The 16,393-nt window shown below is 52.3% G+C and overlaps 1 protein-coding gene and 1 long non-coding RNA gene across 10 annotated transcripts in view; one reads left to right on the plus strand and one right to left on the minus strand.

Moving 5' to 3' along the window:
* Nucleotides 1-1,584: 1,584 nt before the first annotated feature.
* Nucleotides 1,585-16,393, minus strand: part of DAB2IP (DAB2 interacting protein) — a 188,795-nt gene continuing 173,986 nt past the window's right edge. For 5 of the 8 annotated variants that reach the window (XM_077143133.1, XM_077143121.1, XM_077143112.1 and 2 more), the window contains 6 exons: nt 15,177-15,355; nt 12,426-13,314; nt 11,440-11,592; nt 9,318-9,511; nt 5,889-5,976; nt 1,585-4,958 (listed from right to left, as the gene is read on the minus strand). In XM_077143133.1, the coding sequence (XP_076999248.1) occupies nt 4,791-4,958; nt 5,889-5,976; nt 9,318-9,511; nt 11,440-11,592; nt 12,426-13,314; nt 15,177-15,355 (1,671 nt within the window). In that variant the 3' untranslated portion in view covers nt 1,585-4,790. The remainder of the gene's footprint in view (nt 4,959-5,888; nt 5,977-9,317; nt 9,512-11,439; nt 11,593-12,425; nt 13,315-15,176; nt 15,356-16,393) is intronic. The other 3 variants (XM_077143148.1, XM_077143155.1, XM_077143139.1) reach the window with 3 other exon arrangements.
* On the plus strand, nt 12,399-16,379 carry LOC143668391 (uncharacterized). Of its 2 annotated transcripts, XR_013168428.1 has the most exons (3): nt 12,399-13,225; nt 13,314-13,378; nt 16,243-16,379. It is a non-coding gene; the product is annotated as an uncharacterized LOC143668391 (long non-coding RNA). The 2 variants fall into 2 exon arrangements; XR_013168427.1 differs by having other exon boundaries at nt 12,399-13,378.

Here is a 16,393-nt window from a genome sequence, read left to right on the forward strand (position 1 = left end):
AGATAGGCTAAGCCTATTTAAAATTAGGCCTAAGAGTCACCCCAGAGAACCTCTTTTGTTGCTCAGATGTGGCCTCTTTCAGCCAACTTGTTAGGTGAACTCACTGCCTTCCCTGCTACATGGGACATGACTCCCAGGAGTCTAAATCTCCCTGTGGGGCAGAACTTCCGGGATTCGCTGGGACCTGGCATCACAGGATTAAGACTTCTTGACCAAAAAAGGGGAAGAGAGAAATGAGACAAAATAAAGTGTCAGTGGCTGAGAGATTTCATACAGAGTTGAGAGGTTATCCTGGAGGTTATTCTTATGCATTATACAGCCATCCATTTTTAGTTTTTATGGTGTATTGGAGTGGCTAGAAGGAAGTACCTGAAACTGTTGAACTGTGTTCCAGTAGCCTAGATTCTTGAAGAGGATTGCAGAAAGATACAACATTTACAGTGTGACTGTGTGATTGTGAAAACCCTGGTCTGATGCTTCTTATATCCAGGGTATGGACAGATGAGTAAAAAATCTGGATAAAATTAACAAACAATAGGGGGGACAAAGGGTAAAATAAACTGGGTAGATGGAAACACTAGTGGTTAATGAGAGGGAGGGGTAAGGGGTAAAGGATATATGAGTGTTTCCTTTTTTCTTTATACCTCTATTCCTGGAGTGATGCAAATGTTCTAAAAAAATGATCATGGCAATGAATACACAACTATGTGATGATATTGTGAGAAAAAAATAAATTGGGTAGATTGACATGCCAGTGATCAATGAGAGGGAGGGGTAAGGGATATATGATGTATGAGTTTTTTCTTTTTATTTCTTTTTTGCGGATGGTCTAAAAAGGATCATGGTGATGAATACACAACTATATGATGATACTGTGAGACACTGATTGTACACCATATATGGACTGTATGTGTATGAAGATTTATCAATAACAACATTTTTTAAAAGGAGATGCACTACCCCCTAAAGGTCACTGTGAGTTGAAAGGCAGTGCCTGAGACCTGCCGAAAAGGGCCCGAAGCTGTAAGCTCCTCTGCAGTGGTGCAGCTGAGGTCTTGAGGGTTGGTCTGCTCCCACCTAAGGCCCTGGGTTGGGCTTTGTGGGTGGTCTGCTGGGAAGGGCCTCAGGAGTCGGGGCCTTCCAGGAGTCAGAAGCTTGGACCTGCTGGTGCCGCTGGGTCAACCTCTTCCCCTTTCTAGGCCTCTGTCCTAGAGTGAGATTTCAGTAGCTGTAAAAGCATTTAATGCGGAGCCTACAGTGCTGCTGGAGAGAAATATGAAGGGCAACTCTATCTCCTGGAAGGCTGTGCAACTAGCAAATCAATACTTCCAAGCACGTCAGAGCCAGGGGAAGAGTCTTTAAGTCACCATCTGCTCCAGCCCCTCCTCACCTCTGTGGAGACAGAGGAGAAGGGCAGTCCCTGAGCTGGGCAGAAGACCACCACCTGGGCAGCAGCAGCCCTAGGGGTCTCCCCTGCCCACAACCAGGGGGAACCACGTACTGGGGTTCCTCTGGTAAAGCATGGAATCAACTCACAATGCAGAGCCACCCCCGGACACAGCTGAATGGAGACGCGAGTCAGGCTTAAAATAGCTAAATAAATCTTTAATATTTCTAATTGGAAATGTACAGAAATTGCACAGCCACACAGAGTCTTAGAACACCAACAACTTTCTCTGTACATTATTACATAGTTAAAAGTCACAGCTGGAGGGAGATCCCCCAGCCAAAACTCCGTTTACATTTTTTTTCCTTTTCACATACTTACAAAAGGGAGAAGGGACACGGTGCGGGGGCTGGGCTCAGCTCTGGGGCTGGGTGTGTAGAAAAGAGGGGCTGCTTCCCTGCATGTCTGGCTGCAGCAGATGGATGGGGTGGGAAGGGCAGAGGGGGAACCTCGGGCGGAGGTGTACTGGCCGCTCTGGCCTTCCTTCCCCACACCCTTTTCTGGGCAGTTAGAGAAAGTGTCTTCACTTGTAGAAGTTTGGCAGTTTCCTTCACTCTGAACATTAAGAGTTAGCAAAAAGTCAGGCTTCTCTGTGTAGGCAGGGGTGGAAGGGGGCTTTCTCCCACAGAGTCTGGGGTCTAGGGACTGGTGGGTCCCCGGCTCTGGACTTCCCCGCGCAGGGGCTGACTGCCCTTTGTTTCACTCCCCTTCCCTCATGGATCTCTGGCAGTGCCTGTCCTGGCCGCAAGCAAGGTCCACATCTGGAGTCGCAGGGTCCCCGCGGCCTCGGGAGTAAGTACCTCTTCACCAGCCTGGCCTGAGCACACGTGCCCCATCGGCCTCCCCAAGGCAGCAAGTTGCAAGGTCAACAAATAAATGCCACAGGTAGGGAAAACCCACATTCACCCAACCCCAAAACCTCTTCTTCCTCCTGCCCAATACTGTTTCTAGAATTAAAAAATAAAATAAAGCCCAACAGGAGAGCAGAAGTTCCGGCCAGCCCTTGGCAGCACCAGGACTAAAGGACTTATGTACAGTCATTAGCTGAGTAGTTACATTACAGTCAAACACCAAGAACATTTACAAAAACCGTCAGACTTGCAGTTAAGATAAAAATCTGTGAAGAGTCTGTACACTTTTACAGTTTTTGCACTAGATATATAAAGCCCTCGGCCTGAAGCCCACCCTCCACCAAGGGCGACCAGCACTGCCAGTGTCGCTGCCTCCTTCACCACCTGCTCAGGCCCTGGGAACCCCAATTGCTAAGAGGTGCTCAGTCCGAGGCCGTGCTGCGCTGCATCTGGGAGAGGGGTGGGAAGGAGGGTGGGACTCACTGGGTGGTGGAGAGATGAGAATGAACCAGAGGAGAACGTTCCTGGAGCCAGACCGTGCCTATGTGGCCACCCTGGTGCGCAAAACAGAGGCAAAGGGGTGTGGATGGATGAATGGGGCCCCCGCCGCCTTCCTTCCAGAGGCCCTGGGGGCCTCTCCACCAGCATCTGCCTCTGGCCTTAAATGAACTGTAAGTTACAGCTACAAGCCCCTTCCCAGAGCAGCTGCCCATGACCTGCCCACGAGCCAAGGCGGTGTGCAGGGCAGGCTCCGAGCCAACCCTCCCACACACCCACCCTTCCTGAGGAGGTGGGGGACTCTCTGCAGCAACCCCGGCCCTGGGTACATGTTCCCAGGCATAAGGGCAACAGGGGGCTTAGCACCTCTTTCCAAGGGTCCTCCTCAGCTTCCTGAGGCTGGGTAGGAGATGGCAGCCCCTGCAGCCCCAGCTCACTCAGTGCTGGCCCTGGGCAGCTTAGGCAAACACCCTCAGCTCTCATCCTAGATTTCCCAGGGCCAAGGCTTTAAATCTGCAGTGGGTGCAAACACGGAGGACCGAGACCCAAGCTCCTGCCGACCTGTCCCATGAGGGTGTAGGTGGGGCTGATAAGCTATACAACAGCCTAGAGCTGAGGGGAACCAGCCTCAGCTGGGGGTGTGAACCCCTCCCCTGTCTGCAGCGCCTGGGTCCTTGCTGGGGGGCCAGGAGGGGTGAGGAGGAGGCTGGCCGCACACACGGGGCCTGGTGCAGGCCGCTGCTGTCTTGGAGAGGGAGCAAGTCTAACATCCTCCAGGGCTGCTATTTCCCAAGCAGTGCGCACGCTCAATTTAAAAGGCCCCTGTGTTCCAGCAAGCGAGCAAGCGGGCTTTTGTTTCTAATGCATACTGTGAAAGGAAAAAAAATCACAGTTATCCACCTTCTCAGGGCCTGTGGGCATTAGAATTTTTTTTTCTTAAACCATGTATAGGAGGAAAGACCACCTTTTCTCCCAGGGTGAGCACCAGCTGTACTCCCTACAGGGCCACGGTACCCTGGATGCACTTCCAGCTGTACTCCCTACAGGGCCACGGTACCCTGGATGCACTGGGCCCTCAAGAGAGGGGTAGACACAATGCACAGTGCAGTCTGGGCCAATTCAGCCAGGAGCTTTGGCTTCAGGGAGTCCCAGAGCATTAGCCTGGGCCTGTGCGGCAAATGTGGGAGGTTTCATGTCATCCCCTCAGGTATGAGAGCCCAGAAGGCAGATCCTCTCTGGATCTATGTGGCAATACAACTAAGGAGAGGGAAGGCGGGGAAGAGGGGGATGGAGGGTGGGGAGCCTGGAGACAGGTACATGGGGCTGACGTCCTTGGTTCCTCATGGCCAGGAACGGCTGGACAGGCCGCATGCAGTGGCAGGAGGTCAGGGAAGAGACAAGCTGGGGAGCACGGAGCCCTCGCAGCTCTGCACCCTCCCCACCAACTCTCCACCCACTGACTGACCTGTCAGCAGCTAGAACCTGAGGGGGCAGGTCCCACAGGGCAGGGGCCTGGCTGCCAAGGAGTCCTGGGCCTCTGAAGAGGCAAGGGAAAGCCACAGGGGGAGGCACCAGCTCTAATCCTTCCACCTCTGCAGGCAGCTTCCTCCCTGGGGAGGATGTGGGGTACATGCACTTGGCTGGGTCAAGGAGGAAAAGGTGACACACACCAAATTCAGAAATCAACAGAGAGGCTTTTGGCAGGCCCTCCCATCCTGCCAGGCTGTCCCTGCTCCCCCGCGTGCAGTCTCTCCCGCCTGCACCCAAATGCGCTTGTCGGGCGGAGGAGAGGGGCGCGGGCGGGTGAGCCCGGCCTCCCGGTGCGTCAGTCTCACACGGCGCCCTCTGCGGCCTGCCTCCTGGACAGCGGGCGGAGGGCAGGGAGCTGAGCCGCGGCCTCTTACCGCCGGCACTGGGGCTGCGACTGTGGGGTGCTCCTGCCCAGGCCGAGACCCCGCCCTTGGCCACCACAGTCCTCCCTCTCCTCGGGCAGGTTAGCAATTGCTGCTGTTTCTGAACTCGCCGTTCTCAGTAATCTGCAATTTGGTGGGGTTGGTGGGGGAGATGCCGTTACGGGCTTGCATGCTGTACCTCTCTTTCAGCTGGGTCAGGGCGCTCATGAGGCGGGCGTTGGCAGCGTCCAGCGAGGCGATGCGCTTCTCCTGTGGACAAGGCAGGCATGAGTGGCAGCTATGGGATGGGGACGCCCCTGGAAGGGGATGCCCCTGGAAGGGGATCTCCCTGAGGCTGTGCACCAGCAGCAGGGCGGAGGGAGGGAGGAGGTGGGCTGGGGTGGACACAGAGACGATGAGGAGCAGGACCCATGCACTGCTGGGAGAGGCATCTGGGTCAGTGAGCCCATGCATGCCGAGGCCTTCACGGCATCATGGATGAAAATGTTTACAGTCTGCCTTCCTAAAGGGCCTCCAGGTTTTGCCCCATTGCCAGCTTCTCCCAAACAGGGCAAATCTAGTCATGTTACCTATCAGCCCTCTGAGGCCCTGAGGGCAGGCACCAGGGACCCTCACTCAAGTGTATGTGTGTGTTTTGGGGGAATGGGGGTTGAGGCGCAGGCCACAGCTCCCAGACAGTCTGTGCTGCTCCTGGTTCTGAGTAAGGCCTTGCCCCATTCCTGGGGGAGTGAGAGGAAAATGACGCAGCCCTGGTTGAAGGAAACCAGGGATCAGAGTCCGTGTACGTCTCCCCTCTGACACAGTTTGGTAGCCATAGCTCTGAACAAGAATCCTACTGCCCCCTCTGCCCAGCACCTCTGTCACTGTTCCCCCAGCCTTCTCCATACTCTTACCAATAGCTTCCACATACTGGTCGGTACCCTTGGTGAAAGGCAATGCCCACCAAGTGCCCCACCAGGGGGATAGCCACTCCTCCCATTTCACAGATAGTCCTAAGTGAGCTTGTGGTCTACTGAGACCCATAGGTCTAAATACTCAGAGTCAAAAGTCCTGGTCTCTTATTCCTCTTCAGTTTTTTCAGTGGGGGTGCAACTGAGGATGTGGAGAAACCAAAGTCATCCCCTCCTCATTCCAGGTCTTCTAACACCTATGGCCGAGCAAAGGGCCAGAGCCCCGCACCTGGGCATCAATGATCTTCTGTTTGGAGTCCACAGCTGCTTGCATCTCTGCGTGGTCCTTCTTCAGTTCTTCTTCCACAGACATCAACCTGCAACCAGAAAAAGGGACAGTCAGGTTGGGACTTGAAGGAGGAGGCAAGGAGGGTGCCCTGAAGCTTTATAGGAAAAACCCCATCACACTAGGAAGTATCTCCGGACCCACCTCCCACACTTGCCTGAGACAAAGGCCCTATAGCTGCCAGCACCTAGCCACTGATACAGGCTTAGTCTGCTCCTTCCTTGATCTCTACTCTCCACCCTTCCCAGACACTGTTCCCGAACCCCTTGGGGCTGCCCCTTTCCTAATGTTCTTCCAGAGCCAAGGTGGGCAGGAGTAGGCATTAGATCCTCACAACTCCCACACGGTAGAGCAGGGCAGGTGGTGCTATTTTAGGACCCATGATACATATGGGAAAATGAAGGCCCATCCACCATCCGCCCACCCATTCATCTACCCATCCACAGAGGCTGTACAGGGCTCTGTGCTGAGCATTCAAGGTATGAGATGAATGAAGTATAATCTGCTCCCTCAAGGAGTTCACCACGTAGCACGGATGCCGATATGCAGACAAATAACTACCCTGCACAGCCACGGCCATGCTAGAAGGTGGCATGGGGACCAGAGGAACAGGGAATAGGAAGTAACAATCTTTTCTAAGGAGGGGATTAGTTCACACACAGGAAATGAGCACCTGAAGAACAAGCAAGTGTCCACAGTTGGGGTAACAAGCAGAATAGATGGAGGGAACACTATCTGCAAAAGCTCAGAGGTAAGGCAGGTTTGGAACTGTCACTGGGTGCTCTTTCTTTGAGACCTTTCCTGGCCTTCATTTTGTCTCTCTGATCCCATATCACTGTTTGTCACTCCTATCTTCCATTTCTCTTCCTTTATCTTCTGGACTCTAAACTCTCCAGGTTTCCTATCTTAGGCTACTGCTGAGGACACCTTAGCCTGTCAGCTCCTAAGAAAGTCTGGCCTCAGCATTCTGCTCTTTTCACTCTAGATACTCTTCTCTGGTGAGCTCATCTACTCCCAATGGATGGTCCATTTCTATCCTTACAATTTCCATAGTCCAGAGCAGTCCCCCAACAACTGGGTGGGTCTTAGCCCATTTCATAGTAAATATGTGGGGAGATGAACCACGGTGAGGTAGGTACCATACAGACTGTTGTGAAAAAACAGTGGGATATTGATCAAAAGGTGAGAAAAAAAGCCTGTAAGAGATGGGGGAGGAGGGGAGAGCAGCATTAGATGATATCATTCAGAAGGGAAATTATTTTGGAAGAATAACAGGGACTGGGTTTTCCTCCCTGCCTTAAAAAAAATAAAAAAGTGAAACTGGACAAAATATATGAAACAAAAGTTTTCAGACACTTAACAATAAGTAGCACAGTACAGTGATTCCTAAGAGAAGGGAAACAAATGAGGTGAATCCACAAGTTGCCCAACTCCTTCCCTGAAGCAACTAACAAGGAGATATGTTAATATGCTAATTATTAATATGCTAATAAGGAATCATAAAAAAAAACCTCAATCCAAAAGAAGGCAAGACAAAAAGGAACAAAGAACAGATGGTACAAAGAGCAAAGAAACTGCAAGATAACAGATTTAAAAACACTTATATCAATAATTACATTAAATGTGAATGGTCTAAACACTCCCATTAAAAGGCAGAAATTGTCAAATTTGATAAAAAAAACAAGACATGATAAACTGCCTATAAAAGAAACCCACTTTATATATAAAGATATGGATGGACTAAGCATATAAAGATACACCATCCTAACACTAATTGAAAGAAAGCTGGAGTGGCTATTTAATAGCAAAGTAGATAATTCAGGGATAAAGAAGATCATGTTGTAATGATAAAGATGTCAATTCATCTAGAGTATATAACAAATCAAAATGTGTATGTACCTAAAGAACAAAGTTTCTGTGAACATAAAGGAAAAACTAATAGAAATAACACGTGAAATAGGTAAATCCATATCTGTGACTGGAAACTTCAATATCCTTTTCTCAACAATTAACAGAGGTGAAAAATATATTATCTGACAGAGAAACAAGAAGCATATAGAAGACTGGACCAACACTATTAACAAAATTGACCTAACTGACATTTATATTAGGTAGGAAATACACCAGGATTGGTTAGTAGAAATAAATGTCCTAAGCCACCAAATTCAAAAGCAAATGTACTTCTCAGAGAATATACAAAACAAGGAGAAGGAGGTTAAGGTAGAAAGTGCTTCTACTCTGAGAACTAAGTTGAGTTAAGACAAGATCTCCACAGTTGGAAATCAAGTAAACATAATCTAGTCACCCCTATTATGGCCCTCTGCTCATGTTAACCATCTTACAGTGAGCAAAACCACAGGTAAATAAAGCAAAAGAGTAATTAAGAACACAGAAATAGGTGTTTCTGACAGGAGGAATTTGGAAAGGGTTTATGCCGCAAAAGATGAGGAGGGGAATATCCTAGCTATTGCACACAGGCTAAATGTGTCCAGATGATAGACTCTTACACCATAACAATAAGTTGGTAAATCCATTTTCTCTGCTCTTGTGCCTGGTATTACTTCCACAAGGAAATAAAGCCCCAGATTTTGAACCTTGTGCTACAACCCCTTGACTGCACTCCCTGTCGCCTGCAGACATCAAGGAAAGTTTGCCCACTCTCCACACAGAGGAGGGGAGAAGAAAGAAACAGGGGCGGGGGGACCTCAACATAGGACTGACATAAGCCCTAGATAAAGATGAGACTCACCATTAAAATGAACTCCCCCCACTCCAACCACTGGAAATCTTCCTTAGATAACCCACAAGCAACTTAAGACTTAATACATTCAAAAACAGCATCATTATCGACCCCATCCTCACCACCCAAAGTGCTCCACTGCCAAAGTATGTCTGTGGTAGAAATGTGGGGGTTACTCCTCTTTTCTATTTCCTCATCTCTCACCTTCCCCTACTAAATATAACTGATACTCCTTTCTACTTATCCTATCCAAAATGAGGTCTTCATTGCCTTTCCTGACATGCCCAATACAGTTTCTAAACTCCTCTAAGAGAACTCACAAAGACAATCCAACTCCTTTCAGGAGACACAAGGGCCTCTACATGGGTCGGCCTTAGCTGAGTGGTCTAGCCCCATTATCTTTGCATTCCACCATCATAAAACACTGCTGTGTGGGACTCCCCACACTCTGGGCTACTTTCTACCCTAAGGTCTGGACTCAAGCGGTCCCCACTACCTGGGACACTCTTCCCTCCTCTTGGTTCCCCCCAGGTTTGATGACTCCTTGAGGGTGATGGACAGGTTTGCCTCATCTGTTTGGGTGGTGCCAGGCCCAGGCCCAGGCCCAGATCAGGAACAGGCCCTGCCCTCACCTGCTGATGATGCCCTTCATCTGGATGTCCTTGTCCTCCTGCTGTCGCCGCAGCCGTTCCTCACCCTCCTCAAGCCGAGCCTGGTACTCCAGCACCAGCTTCTGTGTCGTCTCCTCCTGGCACTTGAACAGGGTCTCATACTCCTCCAGCTTCTTGGTGGAGATTCGCAGCTTGTCCTGCAGCACTGCTAGATCCTGCCAGGAGGACAGCGCGCCACAGGCACAACAAGCAGGACAGAGAGCACAGCCTCATTAGTATGAACCAGAACACAGTGGGAACGGGAGTAAGACTCAGAATGCCCCAGTGGCTGCAATTCCAGCCCACTTAACACACTGCATGGGGTGTCCAAGGTGCCCAGCCAGAAGGAAGCTGAGGTGTGACTCCACGCCTTGTCGGCCCCGCCCAGCCTGGGGGTCTCTTCACTTCAAGTTCCCAACCGAAGCCTGATCTTTATGGTTATGAGGGGTATGAAGACTCAAACCCACCTCTCAGGAGTAAGGGTTTACCTAGGGCCTTGAACTTGTAAAATAAACATGTTTTTAAAACATGCTACAACAGCTAAAAAAAAAAAAAAACCCTTAGCTGTATTAAGAACATCTGGCAGTGTCCTGGGAGGAGGGTGCTTTACAGAAAGGGAAACTGAAGCCCAGAAGGCGAGGTAAACAAGTCACACAGAGAGTAAATGACTGACCAGTGGGATAGGATACCTTCCAGCCTTTAACTAACCCTAATGCCAGGGTGGGGGCAGATGGGGGCAAGGGTGGTTAAGCAAAGGTGATTTCAGGCTTTATAGATTTGATTTAGTTTAGCAAGGAGCTTAGCCTTTGAGGAAGAAAAGTGATGTGTAAAGAGGCGAGACAAGCAGCACCTGGGGAGTTGTGTGGCTGTGCAGAGGAGCAGGAAGCCTCAGCACAGGAGAAAGACAAGGTCAAGGCTAGAATCAAAAGGACCCAAGGCTGACGGGAAAAGATGGGGGTGGAGTTGAGAAAAGCAAAAAGAGCTTGTCCTATGCCCTAGGTAACTGGACCCCAATTCGCTCTTGAGTAAAGAACTGCTTAAAGGTCAACCTCCAATTCAGGTGGGAATCCAGGCTCAGAAAGGCATGGAGCCTGGCCCCAGGTTCATGCAGCCACCCTGGGTGAGGCCAGGCCTCCCTGTTCTCCAACCAAACTCTTGGTTCTTGGAACTCTGCCCCATATCCGCTGCTCCTCTCAGGTAATTACGGTGAAAGCATGTGGATGCAGTGGACCAAGGCCATGGTGGAGGGTGGCGAAATGCATATGGAGATGGGACCCCACCCTAGGCCAGAGAGATGGAAATCTGCCCCCGACCTCCGTGCCCTTGCTTGAGAGGCTTTCCTGGAGCCAAGAAGGGCGAGAGCACCCAGACACAACTGGAGGAAGTGGATGCTGTTCTGGTGGGTCTTGCAGTGGGTCCTTGGTCTACCTGGACCCTGGCCTCCAGGAAGAACTGAGAATAGGCCATGGATCTGGGGCAGCTGCCACAACAATTAAAAAACCCTTGAGCATAATGGAAGCATTTGGATTTTTTAGAATAGACATTTTTTTCCCCAGGGGGAAGAAATGATATCAGTGGCAATCTGAGATCCACCCCTTGCCCTGATAACTTTGCTATTTTTTTCCCAGATCCTATTGAGCTTATCTAGGAAAGAGCCAGGGCTTGGGCTAGCACAAACCCTGGGAGAAAGAGGGACCTGTTTGGGGTGGTTCCCCAGCTACCTTGGGTGCCCAGGCTTCTGCCTCAATTCATGAGCCCCACCTCCCCCCAGGGGATCTCTTTAGTACCCCAGCCCCAGGATTCTTAGAAGTTTACTGCCTCAGTCACCAGGGCAGGAGGCCCTTACCAGGTCCCAGGAACTTGGAATTCAATGCAAGTTCCCAGATGATTCTGATATGCCACATGTATAAGAAATCTCCTATCTAGGCTAAATTCCTCTTGCTGCTTTTCCTCCAGATTCCACTGACTCTGGTCCTCATATGGGACAAAGAGTTGAGAGGGAACAGTAGCACCCCCTTATTCAGGGCTCTTGAAGAGCAGATCCTCCCAGTTGTCCTAGGAAGGCAGCCCCGCCCAGTCCCAAACTGCCAGGGTCCAGCTTTACCTTTTCAGCTTGGCTGAGCTCCTCCTTACTCCTTAGCCTATCCCTGTGGGGGGGGTCTGGGCTCACGCCCTCGTCTTCTAACAACTGCGCGTTCATGGTCAAGAGCCAAGCGGCCGTGCGGTCCAGGGCATTGGGGCTCACAGGCGAAGGGCCCTACAATGAAACACAGCTGTGAGGGGCCTGGAGGGAGGCAAAAGGGAGGAAGGGGGATGGGCAGGAAGTGGCCCTGTGCAGGAGCCACAGGATCTAGTGGGTCAGAAGGGAGAGGATTTTCAGCTGGCTGAGCTCTACTGAGGCAGTCCCTCACCCAGGGAATTCCATCCACCCAAGAGCAGCCAGAGGTTACCCCCTCCTCAGCACCACACTCTGTTGCTAAGTGAAAGCAAATGAATGTACCTCCTGGGGGGTGAGGGGAGAGAAGAGGTGGGGAAGAGGACAGGTAGCCCTCCACGGCAGGCCAAGCCAAAGGGTGGACAGTGTGGGGCTGGGTGTTCAACCAAAAGCACATCCATTCCAGGTATAGTGTTCAGCCCCCCAGTAATAGGGAATATCCATCCACCCTGGGCAGTTGAACTCTAGAGGCCAACTCAGCCTCTGAGTGTTTCAAAAAGGGGGTTAGAGACTAGCATATAGACAGGCTCACTTCCGACTATGGGTAGGGGCTTAACTGGCCTAGAACTGGAGGTTGGCCCTCACGCTCCTTCTCCACAACTCCAGCCTGTACTTGGGGGAACTGGCAGAGGGGTCTAATGTTCCCCAAGGCCGCAGTGTCCCTGGGTTCACAGGACTGATACAGCAGGGCCCAGGGAGAAGGGGTGGTAGGCTGTGCGGCAGGCTGGTGGGATGGGGCTGAGTGCAGCATCATTCAGCGTGGGATGGTAGCTGGGTACAGGCGGAGGTGAGATGACAGAGAGGAGTGTGACACGGGTGTGATGACCCAACTAAACCCAAGAGCCCAGCCCTGCCCTCTGCCCAGCAGCACTGACCTGCTTGTGCACCACCCGAGGCTTCAGCTCTGGACTGTCACCCTTGGAGGAAGAAGACTGTTGCCGTAGTCGGGCGCCAGGGCCAGCCCAATCAGGCGAGGCTGATGCCAGGGTCCCACTCGAGGGCCGTGGATATTGCAGGGTGCTCAGCAGGCTGGGTGGCGTCCGGCCCCGAGGGGCAGGGGGTGGCGGTGGGGGTGGTGGTGGTGGCTGGTCGATCCTCCGCTGAGGGCCGGCACTGTTCTGCCGTGGCACCGTGGGCTGCCCACCCTTTTCAGTCAGTGACATCTGCCGCCGTGCAAGCTCCCCAGGCCGCCGCGCCAGCTCCTCGGCAGCGGTGCTGAAACTGCCCATCTTAGAGGCTGCCGCCAGCTCTTCACTGTTGCTGTGAGAGCTCAGGGAGCTGTGGCCCTCAGAGCCTGAGTCCCCGAGGCCACGAGGAGACAGCGGCAGGCCAGCCGCCATCTGGTACACAGGGTTCTGGAAGGAGAGCGGTGCTAAGAGCTGGGGCCGGCCTGGCGCACCCTCAGAGGCACCCGGAGTGGTCGGCGTCTGGCCTGCCCGCCGCACAGTGGCCAGCCCTGTCAGGTTCACTGGGGCCACCCGGGCCGGCCACCCTGCCACCAGCTGAGTTGCAGGCACCTGCCCGTCGGAGGGGAGGGCGTCCGGGCCCACCGGGGAGCCCGCTTCCCCGTCCAGCGTGCGGGCATCTTGGAGGTCCACCATGGATAGGCTCTTGCCACCGTTGGCCATCTGAAGATCAGGCTCGTTGGCTTCTGAGTAACTCGAGCTGCGGGCAGGTGAGGGCTGGACCCCAGAGGACCTTGTGACAAAAAACAAGTCCTTGTTTTCGGGGGTTGGAGACGGTAACCGGGTGAAATCTATCAGACTGCAGGGAGACAAGCACACACAGGGAAAGAAGGGGAAGAGAAGAACTGTCAAATGTGGCCAAGGTGGGTCCAAACCCAGAGCACCCGCCAACCTACCAGGGCCTGGTAGCCTGAGCCAGTGCTGAGGGAAGCAGGGTAGGGAGGAGGGGGAAGGGCACCGGGACAGCAAAAATCAGGGAGTCCCGGTGACTGATGGCCAAGTGCCAAGTCTGCACAGAACCTCTGCTCCAGGGGCCAGGCTGCTAGTTCCAGGCCAGATTGCAGGGCAGACCCTTTTTTCTGCTCAGCTACATTTTAGAACAATGGGTTCCAGGGCCTGAAGTGTTCTGGAAAACTCCCCTTAGCTAAACCCAAACCCACACCTCAGCAGCTCTCTCCAATCCAAGGGTCTGGCATGGAGAACTCCGACTTCAAGTTACTGGAGCTCCCTCTCCTTCTGCCTCTGCCTCTTCCCTCCTGCTCCCAATCAGACTGCTAACCAAAGCGGGGGCCTGATAAAACCACCCCCTGCACAGCCGCGTGCAACCACTCCCTTGTTTGACTGGCATTCCCAGCAAAAGCAAGGAATCAGGGGAGGATCCTTCAAGGGCACAGCTCATGGGGGAGGGGTCTGAAGCCTGCAGTAAGCAGGCTGCACCTTCTCAGTCTGCCAAACTCCATGGGCCCCCTCTTTATGGTACACTTATTGTCCAGCTTCTCCCTGCCCCCACCAAGAAGCCAGCTCCTTGGAAGAAGGCACAACAGGGGTGGAGCCAGGTGGGCTGTGAGGGAAGACCAGGGGAAGCTGGAGGCAACCAGGACTTGGGGCTTGACACAGAGCTTAAAATGGGGAGTTATGGCTGGGATGGAGAGCATGCCAGCCCCAACCAATGGGCAGCCACACAGTGTTTCTAGGCCAGAAAAACTGGGCACAGCAAGCAGACCAAGCAGGGCGGCCCAACTCTCAGCCTCATTACATTGCCATCTGAACCGTCTCCTGAACCTGCTTTGACACACTTGACAGGTCATATGAATGGACGCCCTGAGACTTGGGGGGGAATTAGCACTGGCATCTTCATGAGCATTGAACCTCAGACCTTCTCCTGGGTCTGTGTCCTGTACACACATATACACCCCGAGATTCCTGATCAACACTCCCCCTACCTTACAACCCTGCCACTCCACTGCTTACTCAGGGCCAAGTCCCAGCTTTAATTATTACTTTTTTTAGAAGCATGCCATTTTGCTTTAAATATTCAGAGCATTCTGCCTCCATCTCCACTTTGAGTGTACTTTGTCTACGCTGCACACACTGTTGCTCCAGGATGCAGTGGGTCCCAGGATGGCAGCTGGGCCTCACATACCTTTATGCTCTCTGGGGCTCCTGGCCTCAGAGCCTGGTAGTCATCTGAGCTCCAGGTGAAAATACACAACCCCAAGTTTCATTTCTGAAGATTGTGACTCATGCCCAGCCAGGATAAGGCTGAAGACAATGTGCTTCAGGTACTTCAACAAGAACCCAGTGGTGATTTGGAAATGCTCTCAAGTTTGGGACAAGTAACCATTTCTCCACACATCATGCATCTTTCTCTGGCCTTTGCTTGTGCTCTCTTCTCTATCTACAATGTCTTTTCCACTGTTGGAAATGCTACCTTATCCTAAAAGGCTCAAAAGAACAGTACCACCTCCTCCAGGAAGCCTCCCCTGATCGTTTACAATAGCAGTTCATTGCTTAAAGTCTGAACAATACATTTCAAGTCTCACCCAGGCTGGTTTTGTAGTCACTTGTTTAGATGTGCTCCTCCCCAACCTGAGACCGCAGAAGGGCTGTGACTTGTCGGCAGGCACCCCAACCCAGCCCAGCTCTCCTGAATGCTCTTACCCAGACAGATCATTCTCGATCACCATCTTCTGCAGGCCAGCTGAGATGCTGCTGCTGCCAGAGCCGGGTGTGGAGGCCAGGTCATTGGTCCCCACTAGTTGCCCACTGGTAGGGGTGCTCAGTGCTGTGTGGACATCCCTCAGGATCCTAGGCAGGGGCCCCAGCTTGGACACAATGTTCTGCAAAAACATGGCAAGAGACAGATGTGACTCCCTGGGCCTCCCAAGGAGGGCAGTGGGGCTGCAGCCTATAAGGGGCTTGTCAGAAATTCAGACCCTTAGCACCATTAGATAAAGCAGGTCTGGGAGGTGGCGGGGACCCCCAGGAGCTGCAAATCTGCATATTTTACCAGCTCTTCAGATATTTCTGGGGCAGAAGTGCAAGCCCACAGGGAAAAACACTGATCTAGTCCAAGCCTCTCACCACTGTTTGCCATGTCCCAAAGACCCCCACACAGGGGAAAGCCCACATGGAAGCCCAGTACTTCCCATACCCACACCTCCACCTCCAGAGGCTTCTGTGGCTGCCCCCACTCCAAAGGGTGAGTCCAGCCTAGGCCTGACCCACTTGGACATGTGAGCCCAGAGACGGTCCAGGCACACAGCAGACACCACCAGATGCCTGTCAGACAAAATCATAAAAGAATGTCAGGCAAGAAGGCAGTCCCCGGCCTGTCTGTACCTTGCTGTCACAGTTTAGATGACGGTGCTGAGACTTCCAACCAAGCCACATGGGGCTGAGGCTGGGGGCAAAGGACTATGCCTTCCCTGCAGACACCTTGGCTTCTACATAAGACTGTGAGCAAAAGCAAGGTCTGAAAGCTCATACTTGATAGAGCACACTTGAGAAGTAAACAGGGTGGCTTTGAATTCTTGGTATACCACTCTGGTCATGTCCCTTATTTCCTGGATTATTGGGCAAATACATATGAGAGTGACCAGTGCAGGGTGGGGGGCTCATTAGCAGTGTGATTAGAGTGGCTGGTGCTGGCAGGAGTGCATGGCTTGGGTTGGAAGGGAGGGGCTGGGCTCTCATTTCCATTCCCTAATTCTGTGTTCTCTCACAGCTATAGGGCAGTGAACATAAATGAGCAAAATTGATTCTTCTGACTGCAAAAGCACCCATTCTTAGTGACTAGCTGGGATTATGAACCTGAGCATCCATCGACAGGGGGCTGGTGAAATAAACTGTGTATTCAGATGATGGTAGTCTGTGGT

This window comes from Tamandua tetradactyla, chromosome 2 (assembly GCF_023851605.1).
Source record: "Tamandua tetradactyla isolate mTamTet1 chromosome 2, mTamTet1.pri, whole genome shotgun sequence".
In the NCBI taxonomy this organism is placed as follows: Eukaryota; Metazoa; Chordata; class Mammalia; order Pilosa; family Myrmecophagidae; genus Tamandua; species Tamandua tetradactyla.